At 41.0% G+C, this 21,750-nt stretch overlaps 2 protein-coding genes across 2 annotated transcripts; both read left to right on the forward strand.

The window, feature by feature from the left end:
- The first annotated feature begins 60 nt into the window (after positions 1–60).
- LOC115560251 (interferon-induced, double-stranded RNA-activated protein kinase) lies at positions 61–6,046 on the forward strand. Its single transcript, XM_030379577.1, has 17 exons — positions 61–314; positions 1,490–1,780; positions 1,863–1,986; positions 2,080–2,156; positions 2,245–2,397; positions 2,663–2,795; positions 3,148–3,209; positions 3,300–3,348; positions 3,498–3,529; positions 3,615–3,686; positions 3,806–3,925; positions 4,017–4,142; positions 4,237–4,438; positions 4,528–4,668; positions 4,771–4,869; positions 4,966–5,028; positions 5,147–6,046. Exons 1-17 carry the CDS (start codon positions 208–210, stop codon positions 5,261–5,263), a joined length of 1,968 nt encoding a protein of 655 aa, XP_030235437.1. The 5' UTR covers positions 61–207; the 3' UTR covers positions 5,264–6,046.
- A 1,424-nt stretch (positions 6,047–7,470) lies between these two features.
- On the forward strand, positions 7,471–20,599 carry LOC115560249 (interferon-induced, double-stranded RNA-activated protein kinase). The gene is made up of 17 exons (XM_030379575.1): positions 7,471–7,723; positions 16,140–16,430; positions 16,544–16,667; positions 16,761–16,837; positions 16,926–17,078; positions 17,430–17,562; positions 17,874–17,935; positions 18,026–18,074; positions 18,219–18,250; positions 18,336–18,407; positions 18,527–18,646; positions 18,738–18,863; positions 18,958–19,159; positions 19,243–19,383; positions 19,486–19,584; positions 19,681–19,743; positions 19,862–20,599. Exons 1-17 carry the CDS (start codon positions 7,578–7,580, stop codon positions 19,976–19,978), a joined length of 2,007 nt encoding a protein of 668 aa, XP_030235435.1. The 5' UTR covers positions 7,471–7,577; the 3' UTR covers positions 19,979–20,599.
- The last annotated feature ends 1,151 nt before the right edge of the window (positions 20,600–21,750 follow it).

A 21,750-nucleotide genomic window follows, 5' to 3' on the forward strand; every position in this document is an offset into this window, starting at 1 on the left:
TATTTTAGAACAATAATCCCGATTTTCCCCAGATGGGCGGGGCCAAGTTGTGGGTCGAGCCTGATGGTGACGTAGACACCGGGAAATCGAAACTAACATAAACCTTTATGGGGCAGATAAAGTAGAGAGGCCCTACGTTGCCCCTTTAGCCTGTGCTATATGCATGCATGATCACATACACGCGTGATATTTATATTGTCATATGCCATGGAATCAATCAACTACGTGGCTAAACTCAATGAGTTTGTGCAGAAAAGTGGTCTCGAGTTGAAATACGACGACGTGGGTTCCGAAGGTCTTGCTCATATTAAAACGTGAGTCAGCTCTGCTTTTATGCATGGACGAGGGTTTTTCAAAGGCAGCTGTTGTATTTCATACCGAATATATTTCAGCTTGTTCAACGTCGGATGGTTATTTGGACTCGGCTTCAGGGAGTTTGGTATATTAGTGACAGGTTGGATATAGTTGTCCCATCAGCTAGGCCTACCTCTCATAAGGCAAACCAACATCTGTTGTTTTGTATAAAAGTAATGGTTTAGAAGGAACAATCACACATTACCTCGTTTAGTTTATGAAAAATAAGGCAACGTTTCTAAAGTAAGTAAATTAACAAGCTATAGAAAAGCAGATATGGAGAAATGTAAACAACATCGTTTCGATCACTGAACCACATGGGGACCGTCCACCATATCAGCAAGCAACGAAAGAAGCATACATTCTGGACAAGAAGCAAACTGATCAGACTTAACGGTCTCAGACAAAAAAACAAATGTTCTGAATACTGCAGTGCAGAATTTGTGAAGTATTCGGATTATTGGCCTATATGAAGTTATGGCAAGACAGAAGCCATTGTTTTTTCGAATAGGGGCTGAATCATCAAGGATCCATCTTGGGGTAACCAGTGATGTAGTTCAAGTCAAGTTAAGAATGTTATTTAGAGTCTGAGCTGAGACTTGGAAATTCCATCTACAAGTCAATGTAACAAGTCCAATTGACCAGTTATAACGATCTTAAATTCACTATTACTTACTTCTTCTTATTCCAAAAATGTTAAGAATGTTAAGTAGAGTCTGTTCTGAGACAAAAATTCTATATGTCTATGCTACAATTCCATTTATTTGACTGGATTTGCCAATTGCACAGTAATAACAACATTAAAATTCACTACCTACTTCTGCCTATTCTAAAAATGATTTCTGAAATAATATCAATGAATGATAATTCCTAGGGGTAAGAGAGAAAATGTAGGTATGCGTGAGCACCCCTAAAAATAGGGTCCAAGATCAAGGCATGCCTCCACCAACACATGCAATTACCGTTATAGCAAGGCATGTCTGGATAATAGGCCTTAAGACACAATGAGCATCACCTATCCTTTATCAGGATGTGTAGGAAGTAGGCCTACAGCTCAACCTTGTACAACACTGTACAACACTATAGACTACTGTTTCAGCCCTTATAACAAATGGTTTTAAAATGTGTCCCTCAGGTTTACTCAAAGGGTGATATTAAACGGCAAACCATACCAAGAGGGAGTTGGAAAAAACAAGAGGGAGGCCCGGCAAAATGCAGCCAAACACGCTTTAGAGAGTGTTTTAGAGACGGACTCAAACCACTCCCATGTCTCGGGACGGTCCGTCAGGGACACTACAGAGCCAATTAGTCCGCCAAAACTCACCCAACCCAACTACACCTGCTGGCTCAATGAGCACAGTCAGAAGAACCGGGTTCCCATAAGGGCACTGGAGTCCACCGCGATGGAACTGGGCTACGCTAAACCGTAAGTCCCTGCGACTGCGATTCGTCCCTTCATCACCCATCTGTTTAGCGAGCCACTCGGCTCAGAATGTCTGTGTTTTCAGATGTTGTAAGTTTGTGCTTGACGGTACGGAGTACCCGTCTGGCTCTGGAAGAACGAAGAAGGATGCAAAGGAGGAAGCAGCCAGGCTTGCATATGAGGAGATATGTAGAAATACACCATCAAATGTAAGATCAGGCTGGGAGCAGGGAATAGAGATTTTGTGTTCTGATGTAATAAACACAATGTATAAAAGCACAATATAACTTCTTCTTTCAAAGACCCTAGATCAGAGTGGCCGTGTTGAGCCATCGAGTCCTCAAAAAAATGAATTGAATCAAGACATGTCAGAGGGAATGTGAGTACAGAGAGGATGAACACATCACACGGTGGACGATCGATTCTTGATTAAGTGTTGATGTTTTTGTTAACCGTCTATCCCCCAGTGGTTCGCCTGCAAATATGGAGGTGAGCCTCGGAGAGCTTTCTGGCTTGAGTGAGCCTGAATACATAGGATTGCTCAACCAGCATTGTCAGAAGAACTCGTGCCACGTGGACTTCTCATTGGTGAGAAGATGTGGTCCCGCACACTGCCCTCAGTAAGTATCCGCATTAATGCATAGAGAATAAGAAAATGTACTGTGTACACAATTCACTAAACCGGGAGGTACAAATATTTTATAAACCTGTGTTTTCCAGCTAAAATGCTTGTGTTGAAAATATGATTATCTTTTTTGGGGTCCAACTGCTTCCTACCAACTGCTTCGTGCTGGATCAATAACCGCAATCGATAATGGAAACCCCAATGGAGGGACCTTACTGTAAATATTCAGATTGTAATCCCTGTACCCTTGAACCCCCCAGGTTTTTCTACAGGGTGGTTATTGACGGTAGGGAGTACCCTGAAGTCGAGGGGAAGACGGCAAAGGAGGCCAAAAAAAGGGCAGCAAAGGAGGCCTGGTCTGTGCTCCAAGAGTCGTCAGACTGGGACAGCAAGGTATTTATGTCTCTCTCTGCCTCTTTCTCCCTGCCTCCCTCTCTCTCTGTCTCTCTCCCTCTTAAGATTAAATTCAAAAAAGCTTTATTGGCCTGAAAAATAAAGATTTACATTGCCGAAGTGGCTGAACAATAAAGAAACAATACACCTCTCACTGTCCCAATCTCTGTCTCTCTGCCTCTGTATCTCTCTGTCTCTCTGTCTGTCTGCCTCTCATTCTCTCTCTGTTTCTCTCTGTCTCTCTTGATAGATTAATAGATTTAGTCAAATAAATAATAAATAAATAATGATTTAAACACCAGTTCTTCACTTATGGAAAACCAAACATTGCTTATTACTGGTCTTATTTCAGGCATCTGGGAAGCCTGCCAACTCAGAAGAGAATGGCACATCTAATAAAGCAACAACAGAAGTGTAAGGACTCAAAAGGAACCATGACATTCCAGCTAATAGTACCTTTGCTGTCCGGAAGTTTATTTGATATCTTTCTTTTTAATCACTAAGGGCTACCTCTTCATCAGATAGCTGGATTCAGATCAAAGAATCTTCCAAGGTAAGTTCGGAGGTTGTATTTGACGGGTTTCTCATTTAATGGGTTTCTCAGTTATTACATCCAACATAAAAATAAATATTTTGATATCATTATTGTTATTTTATTTTTATTCACAATTTTATAATTCACAATATTTTTCTATTATGAAGGAAGAAAAATTGGGTGCCAAGAATAGAATTAAGTAAGTCATTTAAATATTCATCAAAATTCCCTTCAGGTCTGTACACTTTCTTTAAGCGTAATTGTGATTATTGCTATTTTGGTAGACTTGCAGCAATCTTCAACAATGCCCCAAAAGAACCAACCAATACATCAACAAGTCCAACTACTTCTTCTAGGTATGGCAAACATTGACCTCCACCTGCCAATATCTGTTTTTGTTTTGAATGGGTGTGCCATGCATGATAATGTCTCTTTGAATGTGTGAGGAGATAACAACTCATCTTACTTTCAATAGGTTCTTAAAAGATTACGACCATATTGAGCCAATTGGGGATGGGGGCTTTGGTCAAGTTTACAAGGCAAGGTGGAAACACTTGGATAAGTATTACGCGGTCAAGAAAGTGCCCAATAAAGAGTAAGAGTCTTCCAGCTTTTATCTCATTGTATAGTTTTGTTGCTAATTTGACCTAAATTAACATTTTCATGCTACCAAACATTTTGATCAGGAAAGCTCTGCGTGAGGCCGCAGTCTTAGCAGAGCTACAGCATGCTAACATCGTTCGATATTACACCTCCTGGATTGAGGATTCGGACTACAAGCCTCCCAAAGGTGAAGATTCCAGCACTTCCCAGTAAGTAATTCTACCATTACAATTAGGTTCAACAGTCAACAATATTCAGCACACTACAGGTGGTTCACATTTTGACGTCTACCTTCATAACAAGGTCAAGCAGCGATACGTCCGGGACTTTCCTGTACATCCAAATGGAGCTGTGTGAAATGAAGAATCTTGAGACGTGGATAATTGAGAAGAACTCATTGCATCAGGTTCCCAATCGGGGGAAGGAGAGTTTAGACATCATGAAGAAGATAATATGTGGTGTGGAATACATCCACTCCAAGAATCTAGTCCACAGAGACCTAAAGGTGTCATACTGTTTGGTTTACATTTAGTTACTATGCCACATGGTTACCTCTTGATCAACAACTCTAAATATTGTCTTTGTGTCGGACAGCCTTCCAACATTATGGTTGGATCGAAGGGAGAGTTGAAGATCGTGGATTTTGGTCTGGTAACGGCGGAAAGGGACGAGGAAGGCAATGTGATGGAGAAAACGATGAGCACGGGCACTAGGTCGTTTATGGCCCCTGAACTAGTGAGAAGAGCTTTTTTATAAAGTAAAAAAAACGGTTTGTGATAAAGCGCAGTATAAAGGATATCCCTAATCAATGATCTTTATCTGTATGTTTTATTCTAGAGTAACAAAAGCGTATACGACCAAAAGGTGGATATATTTGCGTCGGGCTTGGTATATTTCTTGATGCTGTGGAATATCTCCCGTCAGGAAAGGAGGGAAGTAAGTCTGTTATAGATGGCATTTTTTAACCATATCTTTATGATCATAAATAACTTCTTTGTGTTCATGAATTAATTTTGTTTAATCCATCAACAGATGTTGTGCGGCATCAAAAAACAAATATTTCCAGAAGAATTTACACGGTTATTTCCTGAAGAGGTCTCATTCATTTGTACTGTCATACGTAGACATAAATTATTCAGTCAACTTTTACGATACTGCCATGCATGATAATAATATATATATTTTTAATATAGATATTTTTGTCCGTTTGCAGCAAGATCTAATTGCATCGATGCTACATAAAAATCCCAAATCCCGACCCTCTGCTGAGAAGATAAAGGCTAAGCTGGAGGGGTCGGATCGTTCTACAGGGAGTCCGAGAACGATCTGACCCAAGTGGACGGACGAGGGGAAGGAGGTGTTGGGACCAATGACCATCTAACATTTTTAATCTATTGTTAAAGGGGACCTATTATGCTTTTTCGACTTTTATGACCTATAAACGTTGTTATAATGATTGATAGTCATGTTTAACCATACACAAAAAACGATGTAGATTTTCGGGAAACTCTTCCTCTCATCTGGGCGCTTTCAGCATTCTCCGTCAACGCTCGGTTTCGTCCTTCTCCGCCCCCTCGCCTCCCTCCTGCCAACCCAACTCCGTTGTGATTGGTTACCTTCCTTGAAGCGCGCGCGCGGGCAGATTTGACCAGGCATATGGGGGCGCGGCAGGAGTGCCTGGTATGGTTAAACATGACTATCAATCATTATAACAACGTTTATAGGTCATAAAAGTCGAAAAAGCATAATAGGTCCCCTTTAATATGCACTATGTAACTTTGTCACTGCAGCCATGACTTCTGTTGAGGAAGGTATTAAATCGCTGAAGTTAGACAACGTTTCGCAGGCCCCTCCCAGTCTCTGACCCCCAGGGTTGGTTGATGACACCTTATCTCTGCCCTCAGGCCCCTCCCTGGCAGATCCCTTTTTCGCACTGCACTATTGATCACTGTTTTCATAACTACAGTAATTATGACTCGTATGGCGAAACGTCGGGAAGAAAATAACGGTAGCCATATGGTTAATACGTTTGAAATGAAATAAAATCATGAATTCACAATATGCCTTTGTTAACCCATGTCTGTGATGGTGTAATAAAGCGGTTTTACTTAAATTTATTGTGTCATTATTCTCATGGTTGGATATAGTGTGGCAGTTTAAACTACTACCTATTGGATAAAAAAATATGTGTTAGTGTTTTTAAGAGTAAAAGCTAGATAAGCCTCACTGGGGCTTGATCCTGTCCCATGTGAAGTATCGACCAATCATCATGGGAGTTTACAGCAGGGGGCGGGAGGGAGGTAGTGTGGCAGGATACATCACGTGTTAGCCACTCAGCATCCCCTTCCACTTTTTCGCCTCTGACCTTAAAGCATATAATTATAGCTTATATAATTACAGACATGTTAATTAGCATATATAATGTGTTTCAGATGTGTTCTTTTGAGTGAGTAGTATTGTTCTAAAATAAATAATAAATCATAAAATAATTAAAAAAAATGTATTAGTATTCATTCAACCATTTGGGCTTAATTACTGATTGGACTAATCAAAATGATCAGAAGCGATTCCTTGGTTATTTAAATTATCCAAGCAACTAACAGAGGGAACATGTTTGGAAAGGTACACATGACCTGAGGTGCGTTCAGAATCACAAACATAGGCGAACGTTCGCGAACGATTTTAAACATTTTCCGTTAAACGAACATAAGCAAGCAAACATTTACGAACATAGGCAAACTGTCTGAAGAGGTAGTTCTCCACAAACACTTCGGCTATGTGACATTCGTTGCCATGGCATTAAACTAAACTATATTGAAATCATTTACTCCTTTCCTACACAGAAAGCAATAGATAAAACGTTTCATATAGCCTATCTACACCCTTACTTCAACTGTTGTCTTTTGTATCCTAAAATGCGATTTGAACGTTATATCGCAGTAAGTGGGTACAACTTCGGTGACGTAGCCCTCTATTCTTGAATTTTCCGTACTGGCTGTCTGCAGTAGGCTTTCAACGAGGTCGACCACTTGCAAACCCTCTTCTGTAAACTCTTCCATTAACATGGAGGCTGCCGCTAATACCATGGCCTTCGTATCCATTTTTTTCGTTTACAGTTTGTTTAGAACGGTGTTCAAAAATCGTTCAAAATTAATTGTTTAATGTCAACGCGTTCGTTGCGAACGTTCGCCTATGTTCGCTGAACTTGAACGCACCTCAGGTGATGACTTATAGTTTCGACTTTCAAGCTCGTCCCCTTCATGGCCCGGTCCATCCGGTTCAACAGATTTGCGCTAACACCAATTCATGTTATTGCACAGTTGATATAATGTACATTTAATAAACCTCCATAACTTGACATTCATTTGGTAGTCGTTACATGGTTCGTAAATATAAGTACATGCATTATATTGCTGCGTGCAGCACGGGATGGATGAGATGACATGTTGTATTTACCGTCACTCTCGGTGACGGCGTCTCACAACATGGGCGGGGCCATGTTGTGAGACGATCTTATGATGACGTAGACACCGGGAAATCGAAACTAACAGAGTCATAAACCAAGGTCCATGTCCTAAACCTTTAGTTGGCAGTTAAGTGGTGAGGCGCCTACCATGCTCCGTTAGGATGTGCTATATGCATGCATGATCACGTACACTTGGGAAATTTATATTGCATATGCCATGGAATCAATCAACTACGTCGCTAAACTCAATGAGTTTGTGCAGAAAAGTGGCATTGAGATGAAATACGAAGACATGGGTTCCGAAGGTCCTGCTCATATTAAAACGTGAGTCTGCTCCACCGTTACACATAGTGTTTTGATTAGGCAGCCTATCTGTTGTATTTGATACAGTATTGCAGCTTGTTCAACATCGGATGGTTATTTGGACTCGGCTTCAGGGAGTTTGATATATGAGTGACAGGAGGACGCTGAAGTTAGCCCCACATTCACTGATCCGGCTTTTCTCAGTATTTTATAATATTATATCTGATATGTGTGTGTATATATATATATATATATATATATATATATATATATATATATATATATATATATATATATATATATATATATATATATATATATATATACACACATACAGGGCCGTAGCACCAAATCCTGGGCCCCTATAATATAGGTACTGATGGGCCCCCCTGCGCCAGGTTGTTGACGGGGGGGGGGGGGGGGGGGGGAGGGGGGGGAGTGTGAAGCAATTGTTGACGGGGGGGGGGGAGGGGGTTAAAAAAAAAAGGTAACACTTTTTTTTTTTTTTTTTTTTTTTGGTCATGGGCCCCCCCTCTGCCCTGGGCCCCCCCACAACTGTCCCCTTTGTCCCCGCAGTCCGACGGCCCTGCACACATAATACACTTTTTTTTTTTTAAGCAATAGATCACGCCAGGCTGTGGTATGTGCTCATTATACCACTGTTAAGGGTCGTTGTCCGGCCCCTACGCGCAGCGGAGGGCCGGCGACCCACTTCACAGTGGTATAATGAGCGCATGCCACTGACTGAAGTGATCTATTGCTTTTATACAACGGTTACTGTTATGGCGAAACGAAAGCCATGGACACACTACATTTAAAAAGAAACCAAGAAAGTCAAAGTAGCCGTTTTATTAAAGACCACCAAAAGTAGTCCCTCCTGGCTGCCGCTATGCATCGACGGTCGCTATGCAACACACTTTAGCGTCCCTCCGAGAGAAGGCTCCGATAGAGCGGTTCGCCGGCAATTTATCCTATGGAGCAGTTCACTCGCCGATTTTAAACTTCAGTGAACTGTGCTATTGCTTTTATACAACTGTTAAAATTATGGCAAAATGACTTCACACACAGACACTAGTAAAAATACGGTTGTATTCTTTGACACTTTCCACTTCAAGGCGCGGAGTGATACTTTCACAAAATGATTGGGCGTCATAGTAGTTATGTATACGCTCATTATACAACAGTTAGGAACCAATCAGATCGCTGGATTCAGGCCCCCCGTTGTATGAATATATTTATGCCAGGAGCCAGCCAGGAGTACGGAAGAGGATTAGGGCCACACATGTAAAAAAAAAATAAGTTCTGACTTTATTCTCAGAATTCTGAGAAAAAAGTCAGAATTCTGACTTTAATCTCAGAATTCTGAGAATAAAGTCAGAATTCTGACATTAATCTCAGAATTCTGACATTAATCTCAGAATTCTAACTTTAATCTCAGAATTCTGAGAAAAAAGTCAGAATTCTGACTTTAAAGTCAGGACTACGGGTATCTGTAAGGACCAACCTCCGTGGGAGAGACACTTTGCTTTATGCAGTAGGAGGAAACCTATGGAAGTCCAAGAAAGCCACAATCCGGCCCTAGAATGGCGCGGTAAAAGTGCACGTCCCATAGCCAACTCACCAAGCTCACCAAGTCCAGTATTCAGAATTCAAAGCATTTATTCACAAATACGTTCTATTTTTTTGACAAGCGGAGCCGACAGTCCTGTGCAAGTATGCACATTAGCCATGTGCGCCAAACAGAAGATAGACGCAATGTATAGAACTGATTGTTGTGCATTGTTGTGGATATGTAGGCTGGTTAGTTGTGGTTGTTTGTGGTCTTAGTGAAACAGCTTTGCCTTGGAGTTGGAGAAGTTGGAGTGATTGTGTGAATGTGCGAGAGAGAGCGCACCTGCCGTGGTGATGTTGGGCTTGTTGTTGGCTTATATGTGATCAATGATGTATCTGTCTGATCGTATTAGCTGTAGATGGATGGTTAAATAATGTCACAAGAACGGTCATACTGCAGGCTCTTATTTGCAAATGCACTGATTGTGTGCCTGTCTCCGATATGCTATATACCTGGCATTTATTCAGTTCATGTTCTTCTGAGTGCGCAAGAACTGTGCCAATTATTGTCGTGTTTGCATTGTAATGCACAACTTTGCCCCTCCCTGTTATAAAATAACGTGCATCCCAACAACTTTAGCCAATTCAGGCTCCTATTGCTATACCAGTGTGTTTAACGTGTGTGCGTGTGTGTGTCTGTGTGTGCGTGTGTGTGCGTGTGTGTGTGTGTTGTCATGTAGGCTATAGATATAGATTGATTGTCTTGGCTTGCTTGCATCCATGAAATATTGTAATGTTATGGCCTAGCTGGCTACTGCATATCGAGAACAATCTGGGGATGAGGGCATCCCCGAATATTGACGGGTATTTCGAACACTGCCATCTCAATATATAGCCTAACATATACAAATATATCAGTGTACTAGACACAAATGTATTTTCCACTAGCTAGTGGTGGTCATTACATTGTAGTGAAACTAGTAAAGACAACACAGCTTTATGTTACGGCAAAACATGGAGGCACTGCAGCTCTAGTCTCGACAATGCGTTACTTTAGTCTGGTATTTCTCTTCACTGATTGGTTAGACAGCCTTCAAACTTAGTGGTCAAGCAAAGAAGAGGGAGGGCTCGTTCTGCATACCTAATAGCCGGAGTGAATAACTAATAGCCGGAGTTAATAACTAATAGCCGGAGTGAATGACTAATAGCCGCGGCTATTAGTCATTCAAAACCGTACGGAATTCTTGCCAAACCGCACAGGTTTTGCACTTTTACCGCGCCATTCTAGGGCCGGATTGTGGCCTTCTTGTCTTTCCATAGGTTTCCTCCTACTGCATAAAGCAAAGTGTCTCTCCCACGGAGGTTGGTCCTTACAGATACCCGTAGTTCTGACTTTAAAGTCAGAATTCTGACTTTTTTCTCAGAATTCTGAGATTAATGTCAGAATTCTGACTTTTTTCTCAGAATTCTGAGATTAATGTCAGAATTCTGACTTTATTCTCAGAATTCTGAGATATAAGTCAGAATTCTGACTTTTTTCTCAGAATTCTGAGAATAAAGTCAGAATTTATTTTTTTTTTTACATGTGTGGCCCTAATCCTCTTCCGTAGTACTTTTGGTAGTCTTTAATAAAACGGCTACTTTGACTTTCTTGGTTTCTTTTTAAATGTCGTGTGTCCATGACTTTCGTTTCGCCATAACAGTAACCGTTGTATAAAAGCAATAGATCACTTCAGTCAGTGGCATGTGCTCATTACATTATACCACTGTGAAGGGGGTCGCCGGCCCTCCGCTGCGCGTCGGGGCCGGACAACGCCCCTTAACAGTGGTATAATGAGCACATACCACAGCCTGGCGTGATCTATTGCTTAAATATATATGTATATGTGTGTGTGTGTGTGTGTGTGTGTGTGTGTGTGTGTGTGTGTGTGTGTGTGAGAGTTTCTCTCTCTCTCTGTCAAATACTTTTATCTTTAACCTAATTAATCTATCTTTATATGAGAAACTGTTTTTTTTTATAATAACGCACATATTACTTTTTATAGTATTTTATAATATTATATCTGATATGTATATATATATGTGAGAGAGAGAGTCTCAGTTAAAGGAGACATATTATGGCGTTTTCACAACAATTAAAATTGTATTTGAGATTTAAAAAAATCTCGCCTACCACTATTCCCATCTGTTTCAGTCCCTTCCGAATGTGCTGTTTCTGGTGTGTGTGTAGCTCTAATGCAAATGAGCTGAATAATACATATGTATGTAAGAGAGAGAGAGAGAGAGAGAGAGAGAGAGAGAGAGAGAGAGAGAGAGAGAGAGAGAGAGAGAGAGAGAAACTCTCTCTCTCTCTCTCGAAAACTTTATTGGCATGAGAAATATACATTTGCATTACCAAAGCAAGTGGACACTAAAATAAAACGGTCAGGTATATAGTATCAACCTCCCAAGCTTTCTGTTGACACCCTGAATTGAAATCAAAAATCCATGGAGGAAATGGAAAAAAAGGAATTCAGTTGTGCGGCTATTTGGCTATTTTCCTGAATTCCTCCAAGTGGACAGCTTTGAAATGGCATTAAATATAACACCAGATATGGATACTGGACCTCCCCAGATTTCCAATGAGCCTACTACGAATTCAAAAATCTACGGCGGGAATTTGGAGATATTTGCACATTGCACCCTTTAATTTATCTTTAATCTATCTTTCTAAGAGATACTGTCATTTTTATAATATCGCACATTTTACTTTTTATAGTATTTTATAATATTATATCTGATATGTATGTATATATGTGAGAGAGAAAGAGTCTCAGTTAAAGGAGACATATTATGGCGTTTTCACAACAATTAAAATAGTATTTGAGATTTAAAAAAATCTCGCCTACCGCTATTCCCATCTGTTTCAGTCCCTTCCGAATGTGCTGTTTCTGGTGTGTGTTGCTCTAATGCAAATGAGCTGCTGCCCATTGACCAATGAGCTGTCAGACTGAACTGCAGCATGGAGGAGAAGGGATTGTATATTCTATAATATAATATAATATAATATAAATAATATATATGGGTATTTATATAATATTATAGCTAATCTAACGGCCAAAAGCTATGTGCACCTCGGATGATATTACGAATCATAAATACTGCGTCTGACGTCTCTGGTACTTTCACAACAAGTAAAGACTCGTAGTGGGGGATATCTTGGCCATGGTTGAGAAGAATTGGGGGGAAAGGAACTTTTGCCTTGACTCTCTGAAGTCCATGAACCGCGACATGGATGAGAAAGGGATTGTACTCCGGGAGCTGAGCTGCCGAACTGCCACCGAGCTACCCGCGCCGGAGCTGCCTCACCGAAGCTTCGGCAGCAGTCCGGCTGCTATGCTCTGATTGGAGGGGAGTGGGGAAGTGGGAGGTGATATTCCACTGTGCCCCCTTCCTACGTAGGAGGGGGCGCCGAAACTGACTCGCTCGTTTGGTAACTGTAGGCGGGGTACTTTCAGAAATACATATCTCACTCAAGAAATCATGTACGGACTTGTTTCAAAGTTTGCATGCGTGTGGGAGCACCAGAGACCCAAAACAACAACCCAAATCCCACGAATAGTGGTGTTTTCATAATATGTCCCCTTTAAGAGTTGTCCCATCAGCTAGGCCTAGGCTACCTCTCATAACGCAAACCAACATCTGTTGTATTGTATTATAGTAAGTAAAGTAAGTTAAGTTATTTATAAGGCACATTTAACTGTTTTCACTGGCCAAAGTGCCGTACATGGTGCAAAAAAGGCATATAAAAGAACACATACCACATACATAGACTGTACATGAAAACATAAAAATAACAACATATCACAAAAGGGGAGGAAAGGCAAGGGAGAAGAGGTGTGTTTTGAGCCATAGATTTAAAAATGGTGACGGAAGGAGCGTCTATAATTGAAGGGTGCAGTTCATTCCAAAGGCGGGGGCAGCCACAGCAAAAGCCCTATCACCCTCCTGTTTTAATGTAGTGCGTGGAACGTGCAGGAGACCCATGCTACATGATCTAAGGGACCTTGGAGCAGAGTGGTGATGGATGAACTATGTGATGTAGGGCGGGGCCAGGCCATTTAGGGCTTTGAAAACCATAAGTAGGGTTTTAAATGAATTCTGTGCTGAATGGGCAACCAGTGGAGGGATGCTAGGATGGGGGTTATATGATCCCGCTTACTGGATCCAGTCAGCAGTCTTGCTGCGGAGTTCTGGACCAGCTGTAGGCGAGACAGGAGTAATTGAGGGAGTCCTAGGTAAAGAGAGTTGCAGTAATCCAGCCGTGATCTGATGAAGGCATGTATTACTATTTCCAGATTGTGAAATGATAAATGGGGTTTCATCTTAGCAATGAAAAAACTTATATTGACTACAGCAGCAATTTGCTTGTCGAAGCAGAAATTGAAGTTGAAGATGACACCAAGGTTTCTGGTGTGGGGTTTGACGTAGGGGGAGAGAATACCTAGGTCGGCCGCCAAGGCCGCCTTAATGCACGGGGTTGCCTGGGCTGAAGCCCCAGGACCTATGACGATCAGGGGACCTATCATGAGCTGCAGTAAAAAAAAAATATATACATATACACTTTTATATACTGGCCCATGATAGGCCCCCCGATCGGCGTAGACCCAAGACAATGTGCTTTTTTGTTTGGGGCTCACAAATGTCAGAGGCCTATCATGAGCCAAGAAAAAAAGAGGGCCATTAGTGGTAGCTGGGCCCAGTGGCTACTTGACACCACAGCCACAGTCGTCGTCCCGCCCCCCCCCCCCCCCCCCCCTCAGGATTTCTCGTCCAACCCCCCCCCCCCCCCCCCCCCCCCCCCCCGTCGGCAACGGCAAAATGTCGGAAAATAATTTACACATCTTCATTGTAAGATCCCCTCTCAGGGGGCCTACGAAACCTCTCAGCCCCAGGGCCCAATGGCAGGTTAATGGCAGTCAAGGAGGGTCTGGAGCGGGTTTGCAGATCTGAGAGGAAGGTATATTTGCGAGTAAGGTTGCAAAATTCCGGGAATTTTCAAAGTTGGAAACTTTCCATGGGAATTAACAGGAATTTACAAAATTGAAGGTTGGCTCTTATCAAGGGACTTAAAGGGGACCTACTGGTGTCTACTTACAAAATATATATATATATATATATATATATATATATATATATATTCATGCTTGGATATGATACAGTTCGATTAAACTACCCTAAATTCCTAGTTAATTCCCATAATGTTCAGATTTTTAAAATTTCCAAAATTCCCAAGCTTAACTTCCCATGGTCATTTACCAGAAACTTTTCGGAAATTTACCAGAAATTCTCCACCCCTTTGCAAACCTAATTGCGAGTCATCGGCATAAAAGTCAAATGAGATGTTATGCTTCCTGATTATATTACCTAGAGGGACTCACAAATGTATAGGCAGAAGAGGACATGTATAGGCAGAAGAGGACAGGGCCTAAAATGGACCCCTGGGGGACCCCACAGGACACTGGGGCAGAGGGGGAGGAGAACTGGCCGATAGACACTGTGAAAGACCTATTGCTAAGATAAGAGGAAAACCATTGAAGAGCGGTACTACTTATACCAACCCACTGCTGTAGGCGTTAAACCATTATATTAAGGGTTTAGAAGGAACCATCACAGATGTCAATATAATATCTGTTTCAGAGAGGAACTCAGTTAGTTTTTGAAAAATGAGGCAAAGTTTCTAAAGTAAATAAAAGAACAAGCTATAGAAAAGCAGATATGGAGAAATGTAAACAAAGTCGTTTAAATCTCTGAACCACGTGGGGACCGTCTACCAAATCAGCAAGCAATGAAAGAAGCTTAAAATCTGGACAAGAAGCAAACTGATCAGACTTGACGGTCTCAGACTAAAAAAACCTTCAGTGGCCGAAGATCAGTTGCTGCATCCAAAAAAGAGTGACTGAATCAACATTTCTGAATGCTACAGTACAGAAAATGTGTAGTATTCTGAATAATGGCCTGCATGACATCATGGCACGACAGAAGCCATGGCTCTAAGAGTGGCCAGGGATGTAGTTCAAGCCATATTAAGAATGTTATTAAGAGTCTGTGCTGAAACTGAAATGCTATCTATCTATGCTACAAGTCCATTGATTTGACTTGTTTTGCCAATTGCACGGTAATAACAACCTTGAATTCACTACCTACTTCTGCTTATTCTAAAAATGATTTATGAAATAATATCAATGAATGATAATTCCTAGGGGTTAAGCCATTGTTTTTTCGAAAAGGGGCTGAATCATCAAGGATCAATCTTGGGGTGACCAGTGATGTAGTTCAAGTCAAGTTAAGAATATTATTTAAAGTCTTAGCTGAAACTTGGAAATTCCATCTACAAGTCAATGTAACAAGTCCAATTGACCAGTTATAACGATCTTAAATTCACTATTACTTATTTCTTATTCCAAAAATGTTAAGAATGTTATAAAGAGTCTGTTCTGAGACAAAAATTCTATATGTCTACTACAAGTCCATTTATTTGACTGGATTTTTCAATTGCACAGTAATAACAACATTAAAATTCACTACCTACTTCTGCCTATTCTAAAAATGATTTCTGAAATAATATCAATGAATGATAATTCCTAGGGGTTAGGGGTAAGAGAGGATATTTAGGTATGCGTGAGCACCCCTAAAAATAGTGTCCACGATCAAGGCATGCCTCCACCAACACATGCAATTACCGTTATATCAAAGCATGTCTGGATAATAGGCCTATAAGACTCAATGAGCATCACCTATCGCTTATCAGGATGTGTAGGAAGAAGGCCTACTGCTCAACCTTTTACAACACTGTAGAGTACTGTTTCAGCCTTTATAACTAATGGTTTAAAAATGTGTCCCTCAGGTTTACTCAAAGGGTGATATCAAACGGCAAACCATACCCAAAGGGCGTTGGAAAAAACAAGAAGGAGGCCCGGCAAAATGCAGCCAAACACGCTTTAGAGAGCGTTTTAGGGACGGACTCAGACCACTCCCATGTCTCGGGACGGTCCGTGAGGGACACTACAGAGCCAATTAATCCGTCAAAGCTCACCCAACCCAACTACACGTGCTGGCTCAATGAGCACAGTCAGAAGAACCGGGTTCCCATAATGGCACTGGAGTCCACCGCGGTGGAACTGGGCTACGCTAAACCGTAAGTCTCTGCGACTACGGTTCGTACCTTCATTACCTATCTGTTGAGCTAGCCATTCAGCTCAAAATGTTGGTGTTTTCAGATGTTGCAAGTTCAGCTGTCTGTGTTTTCAGATGTTGCAAGTTTGTGCTTGACGGTACGGAATACCCGTCTGGCTCTGGGAGAACGAAGAAAGAAGCAAAGGAGGAAGCAGCCAGGCTTGTATATGAGGAAATATGTAGAAATCAACCATCAAATGTAAGTGCAGGGTGTGAGGTGTGAATAGAGATTGTGTGTTCTGATGTAATAAACACAATGTATAAAAGCACAATATAACTTCTTCTTTTAAAGACCGTAGATCACGTTAGCAGTGTTGAGCCAACGAGTCCTCAAACAAATGAATTGAATCAAGACATGTCAGAGGCCATGTGAGTACAAAGAGGATGAACACATCACACAGTGGACGAATGATTCTTGAATAAGTATTGATGTTTTTGTTAACCGTCTATCCCTCAGTGTTTCACTTGCAAACATGGAGGTGAGCATCAGAGAGCATTCTGGCTTGAGTGAGCCTAATTACATAGGACTGCTCAACCAGCATTGTCAGAAGAATATGTGCCAAGTGGTCTTTTCATTGGTGAGAAGATCTGGTTCTGCACACTGCCCTCAGTGAGTATCAACATTTATGATTAGAGGATAAGAAAATGTAATCGGTACACAATTCACTAAACCGAAAGGCACAAATATTTTATAAACCAGTGTTTTCCAGCTAAAATGCTAGTGTCCATTTTATGTTGGAAAATATGGTTATTGTTTTCAAGTTACTTTTCTGGGGTCTGACTGTTTCCTACTTCAATCTGAAAGTATATGTAATGTATATGTATTATCCCCGGAATAGTTTCTGCCAACAATATATAAAAAGATTGGTTAAACAGCTGGATCAATTGCCTCAATCCATGACGGTATCCTCATGGAGGGACCTACAGTAAATATTCAGATTGTAATCCCTTGTGCCCCCAGGTTTGTCTACAGGGTGGTTATTGACGGTAAGGAGTTCCCTGAAGTCGAGGGGAAGACTCTAAAGGAGGCCAAAAAAAGGGCAGCAAAGGAGGCCTGGTCTGTGCTCCAAGAGTCGTCAGACTGGGACAGCAAGGTATTTATGTCTCTCTGCCTCTCCCTGCCTCTTATCTCTCTGCCTCCCTCTCTCTCTGTCTCTCTGCATCTTAAAGTCAAATTCAATTCAATACAGAAACAATACACCTCTCACTGTCCCAATCTCTATCTGCCTCTCTCTGTCTCTCTGCCTCTGTATCTATCTGTCTCTCTGCCTCTCTCTGTCTCTCTGCCTCTCTCTGTCTCTCTTGATAGATTAATAGATTTAGTCAAATAAATCAAATAATGATTTAACCACCTGTTCTTCACTTATGGAAAACAAAATATTGCTCATTACTGGTCTTATTTCAGGCATCTGGGAAGTCCGCCAAATCAGAAGAGAATGGCACATCTAATAAAGCAACATCAGAAGTGTAAGGACTCAAAAGGAACCATGACATTCCAGTTACTAGTATCTTTGCTGTCTGGGAGTTTATTTTATATCTTTCTTTTTAATCACTAAGGGCTACCTCTTCATCAGATAAATGGATTCAGTTCAAAGAACCTTCCAAGGTAAGTTGAAAGGTTGCATTTGGTGGGTTTCTCATTTGATGGGTTTCTCAGTTATTACATCCAACATAAAAAAAATATTTTCATCATTATTATTTCATTTGTAATCACAATTTTATAATATCACAATATTTTTCTATTTTGAAGGAAGAAAAATTGTGTAGCAAGAATAAAATTAAGTAAGTCATTTAAATATTTCTCAAAATTCCCTTCAGGTCTGTACACTTTCTTTAAGCTTTATTGTGATTATTGCTATTTTGGTAGACTTGCAGCAAAATCCAACATTGCCCAAAAAGAACCAACCAATACACCAACAATTCCAACTACTTCTTCTAGGTAAGGCAAACACGGACCTCCACCTGCAAATGTTTTTTTTTGTTTTGAATGGGTGTGCCATGCATGATAATGTCTCTATGATTGTGTGAGGAGATAACAACTAATCTTACTTTCAATAGGTTCTTAAAAGATTACGACCATATTGAGCCAATTGGGGATGGGGGCTTTGGTCAAGTTTACAAGGCCAGGGAGAAACTCTTGGATAAGTATTACGCGGTCAAGATAGTGACCAATAAAGAGTAAGAGTCTTCCAGCTTTTATCTTATTGTATAGTTTTGTTGCTCATGTAACCTAAATTAATATTTTCATGCTACCACTCATCTTGAACAGGAAAGCTTTGCGTGAGGCAGCGATATTAGCAGATCTACAGCATCCTAATATCGTTCGATATTACGCCTCCTGGATTGAGGATTCGCACTACAAGCCTCCCAAAGGTGAACATTCCAGCACTTCCCAGTAAGTAATTCTACCATTACAATTAGGTTCAACAGTCAACAATATTCTGCATACTACAGGTGGTTCACATTTTGACGTCTATCTTCATAACAAGGTCAAGCAGCGATACGTCCGGGACTTTCCTGTACATCCAAATGGAGCTGTGTGAAATGAAGGATCTTGAGGCGTGGATAACTGAGAAGAACTCATTGCATCAGGTTCCCACTCGGGGGAAGGAGAGTTTAGACATCATGAAGAAGATAATATGTGGTGTGGAATACATCCACTCCAAGAATCTAGTCCACAGAGACCTAAAGGTGTCATACTGTTTGGTTTACATTTAGTTACTATGCCACATGGTTACCTGTTGACGACAACTCTAAATATTGTCTTTTGACAGCCTTCCAACATTATGGTTGGATCGAAGGGAGAGCTGAAGATCGTGGATTTTGGTCTGGTAACGGCGGAAAGGGACGAGGAAGGCAATGTGATGGAGAAGACGATGCGCACGGGCACTAGGTCGTTTATGGCCCCTGAACAAGTGAGAACACCTGTTTTATCAAGTAAAAAAAACGGTTTGTGATAAAGCGCAGCATAAAGGATATCCCTAATCAATGATCTTTATCTGTATGTTTTATTCTAGAGTAACAAAAGCGTATACGACCAAAAGGTGGATATATTTGCGTCGGGCTTGGTATATTTCTTGATGCTGTGGAATATCTCCCGTCAGGAAAGGAGGGAAGTAAGTCTGTTATAGATGGCATTTTTTAACCATATCTTTATGATCATAAATAACTTTTGTGTGTTCATGAATTAATTTTGTTTAATCCATCAACAGATGTTGTGCGGCATCAAAAAACAAATATTTCCAGCAGAATTTACAAAGTCATTTCCTGAAGAGGTCTCATTCATTTGTACTTTCATACGTAGACATAAATTATTCAGTCAACTTTTACGATACTGCCATGCATGATAATAATATATAGATTTTTAATATAGATATTTTTGTCCGTTTGCAGCAAGATCTAATTGCATCGATGCTACATAAAAATCCCAAATCCCGACCCTCTGCTGAGAAGATAAAGGCTAAGCTGGAGGGATCGGATCGTTCTACAGGGAGTCCGAGAACGATCTGACCCAAGTGGACGGACGAGGGGAAGGAGGTGTTGGGACCAATGACCATCTAACATTTTTAATTGATTTTTAACATGCACTATGTAACTTTGTCACTGCAGCCATGACTTCTGTTGAGGAAAATATTCATCGGAGCAGGAAATCTGTGTTGTGTTTGGTTTGCGGTTGTTAAATGTGCCTGCTGTAGCTCTACGTTATAAGACACTTTGCGACAGACAGTCGACTTTTACGATGCCATGCACTATGTAACTTTGTCACTGCAGCCATGACTTCTGTTGAGGAAGGTATTAATCGCTAAAATTGTGGTTTCCATCCCACCCAGTGTTAGTTGATGACACCTTATCCCTGCCCTCACACCCCTCCCGGTCTCTGACCCCCAGGGTTGGTTGATGACACCTTATATCTGCCCTCAGGCCCCTCCCTGGCAGATCCCTTTCTCGCACTGCACTATTGATCACTGTTTTCATAACTACACTAATTATGACTCGTGTGGTGAAACGTCGGGAAGAAAATAACGGTAGCCATATGGTTAATACGTTTCAAATGAAAATAAAATCATGAATTCACAATCTGCCTTTGTTAACCCATGTCTGTGATGGTGTAATAAAGCGGTTTTACTTACATTTATTGTGTCATCATTCTCATGGTTGGATATAGTGTGGCAGTTTAAACTACTACCTATTGGATAAAAAAATATGTCAGTGTTTTTAAGAGAAAAAGCTAGAAAAGCCTCACTGGGGCTTGATCCCGATTCCTGTCCCATGTGATCATCATGGGAGCTTACAGCAGGGGGCGGGAGGGAGGTAGTGTGGCAGGATACATCACGGCAGGATACAAGGGGATGCCAATCGGCATCCCCTTCCACTTTTTCGCCTCTGATTGGTTAGAATGGCTCTCTTCCGACAGGTTAGGGTTAGGTTTAGGGTTAACCCTAACCATAACCATAAACCTAATCCTAACCTCCTCCAAACAGCTCGGATTAATCGAATCACGATCTAAAGGAGAGCCCTTCTAACCAATCAGAGGCGATAAGGTGGTACTTGCCCATACCATCCTGCGAAAAAAAGATTCGCCCACCATCCTGCGAAAAAAAAGATTTGCCCCCCGCGACCCGACCCCGGAGAAGCGGTTGAAGATGAGGATGAGTATGAGGATGGTGGCTGACGCAACAGCACCCCCCTCAGGCTGTATGTGGCAATGCGCTGAATGACTCAGATAGAATGGCAATGAGCCACCACACGTCTAGTTAGTGGAGCAACTTATTTATCATGTACCTGTTACAACTAGCAGGGAGCCAACTGAAAATCTTGATAGATATTTTTTCCTTCAATAAAGTGCTTATTGAGTAGGCCGCGTATTGGAGCATGTCTTGGCATGTTCTGTTATGCCAACCAAATAATTCAAGCAAGCTTTAAGATATAGACTTGAAGCCACTCCAGAAACCAAATTAAGATGAACCAGCAGGTTGGTGAGTAGTAAGAAAATAATAAGAACATTATTTTCTGACATAACCTTGTTGCAACCAATTAATCCAAAATACTTGCCAAGGAAATTACCCAAAAGCATATAATTATAGCTTATCTAATTAAAGGCATATTGATGAGCATATATAATGTGTTTCGGCTGTGTACTTTTAAGTGAGTAGTATTGTTCTAAAATAAATAATAAATAAAATACATTTATTAGTATTCAACCAATTGGGTTTAACTACTGATTGGACTCATGAAAATGTTCAGAAGCGATTGCTTCGTTATTTAAATGATCCAAGCAACTA

The sequence above is a fragment of the Gadus morhua genome, chromosome 15 (assembly GCF_902167405.1).
Source record: "Gadus morhua chromosome 15, gadMor3.0, whole genome shotgun sequence".
NCBI classification, from domain to species: domain Eukaryota; kingdom Metazoa; phylum Chordata; class Actinopteri; order Gadiformes; family Gadidae; genus Gadus; species Gadus morhua.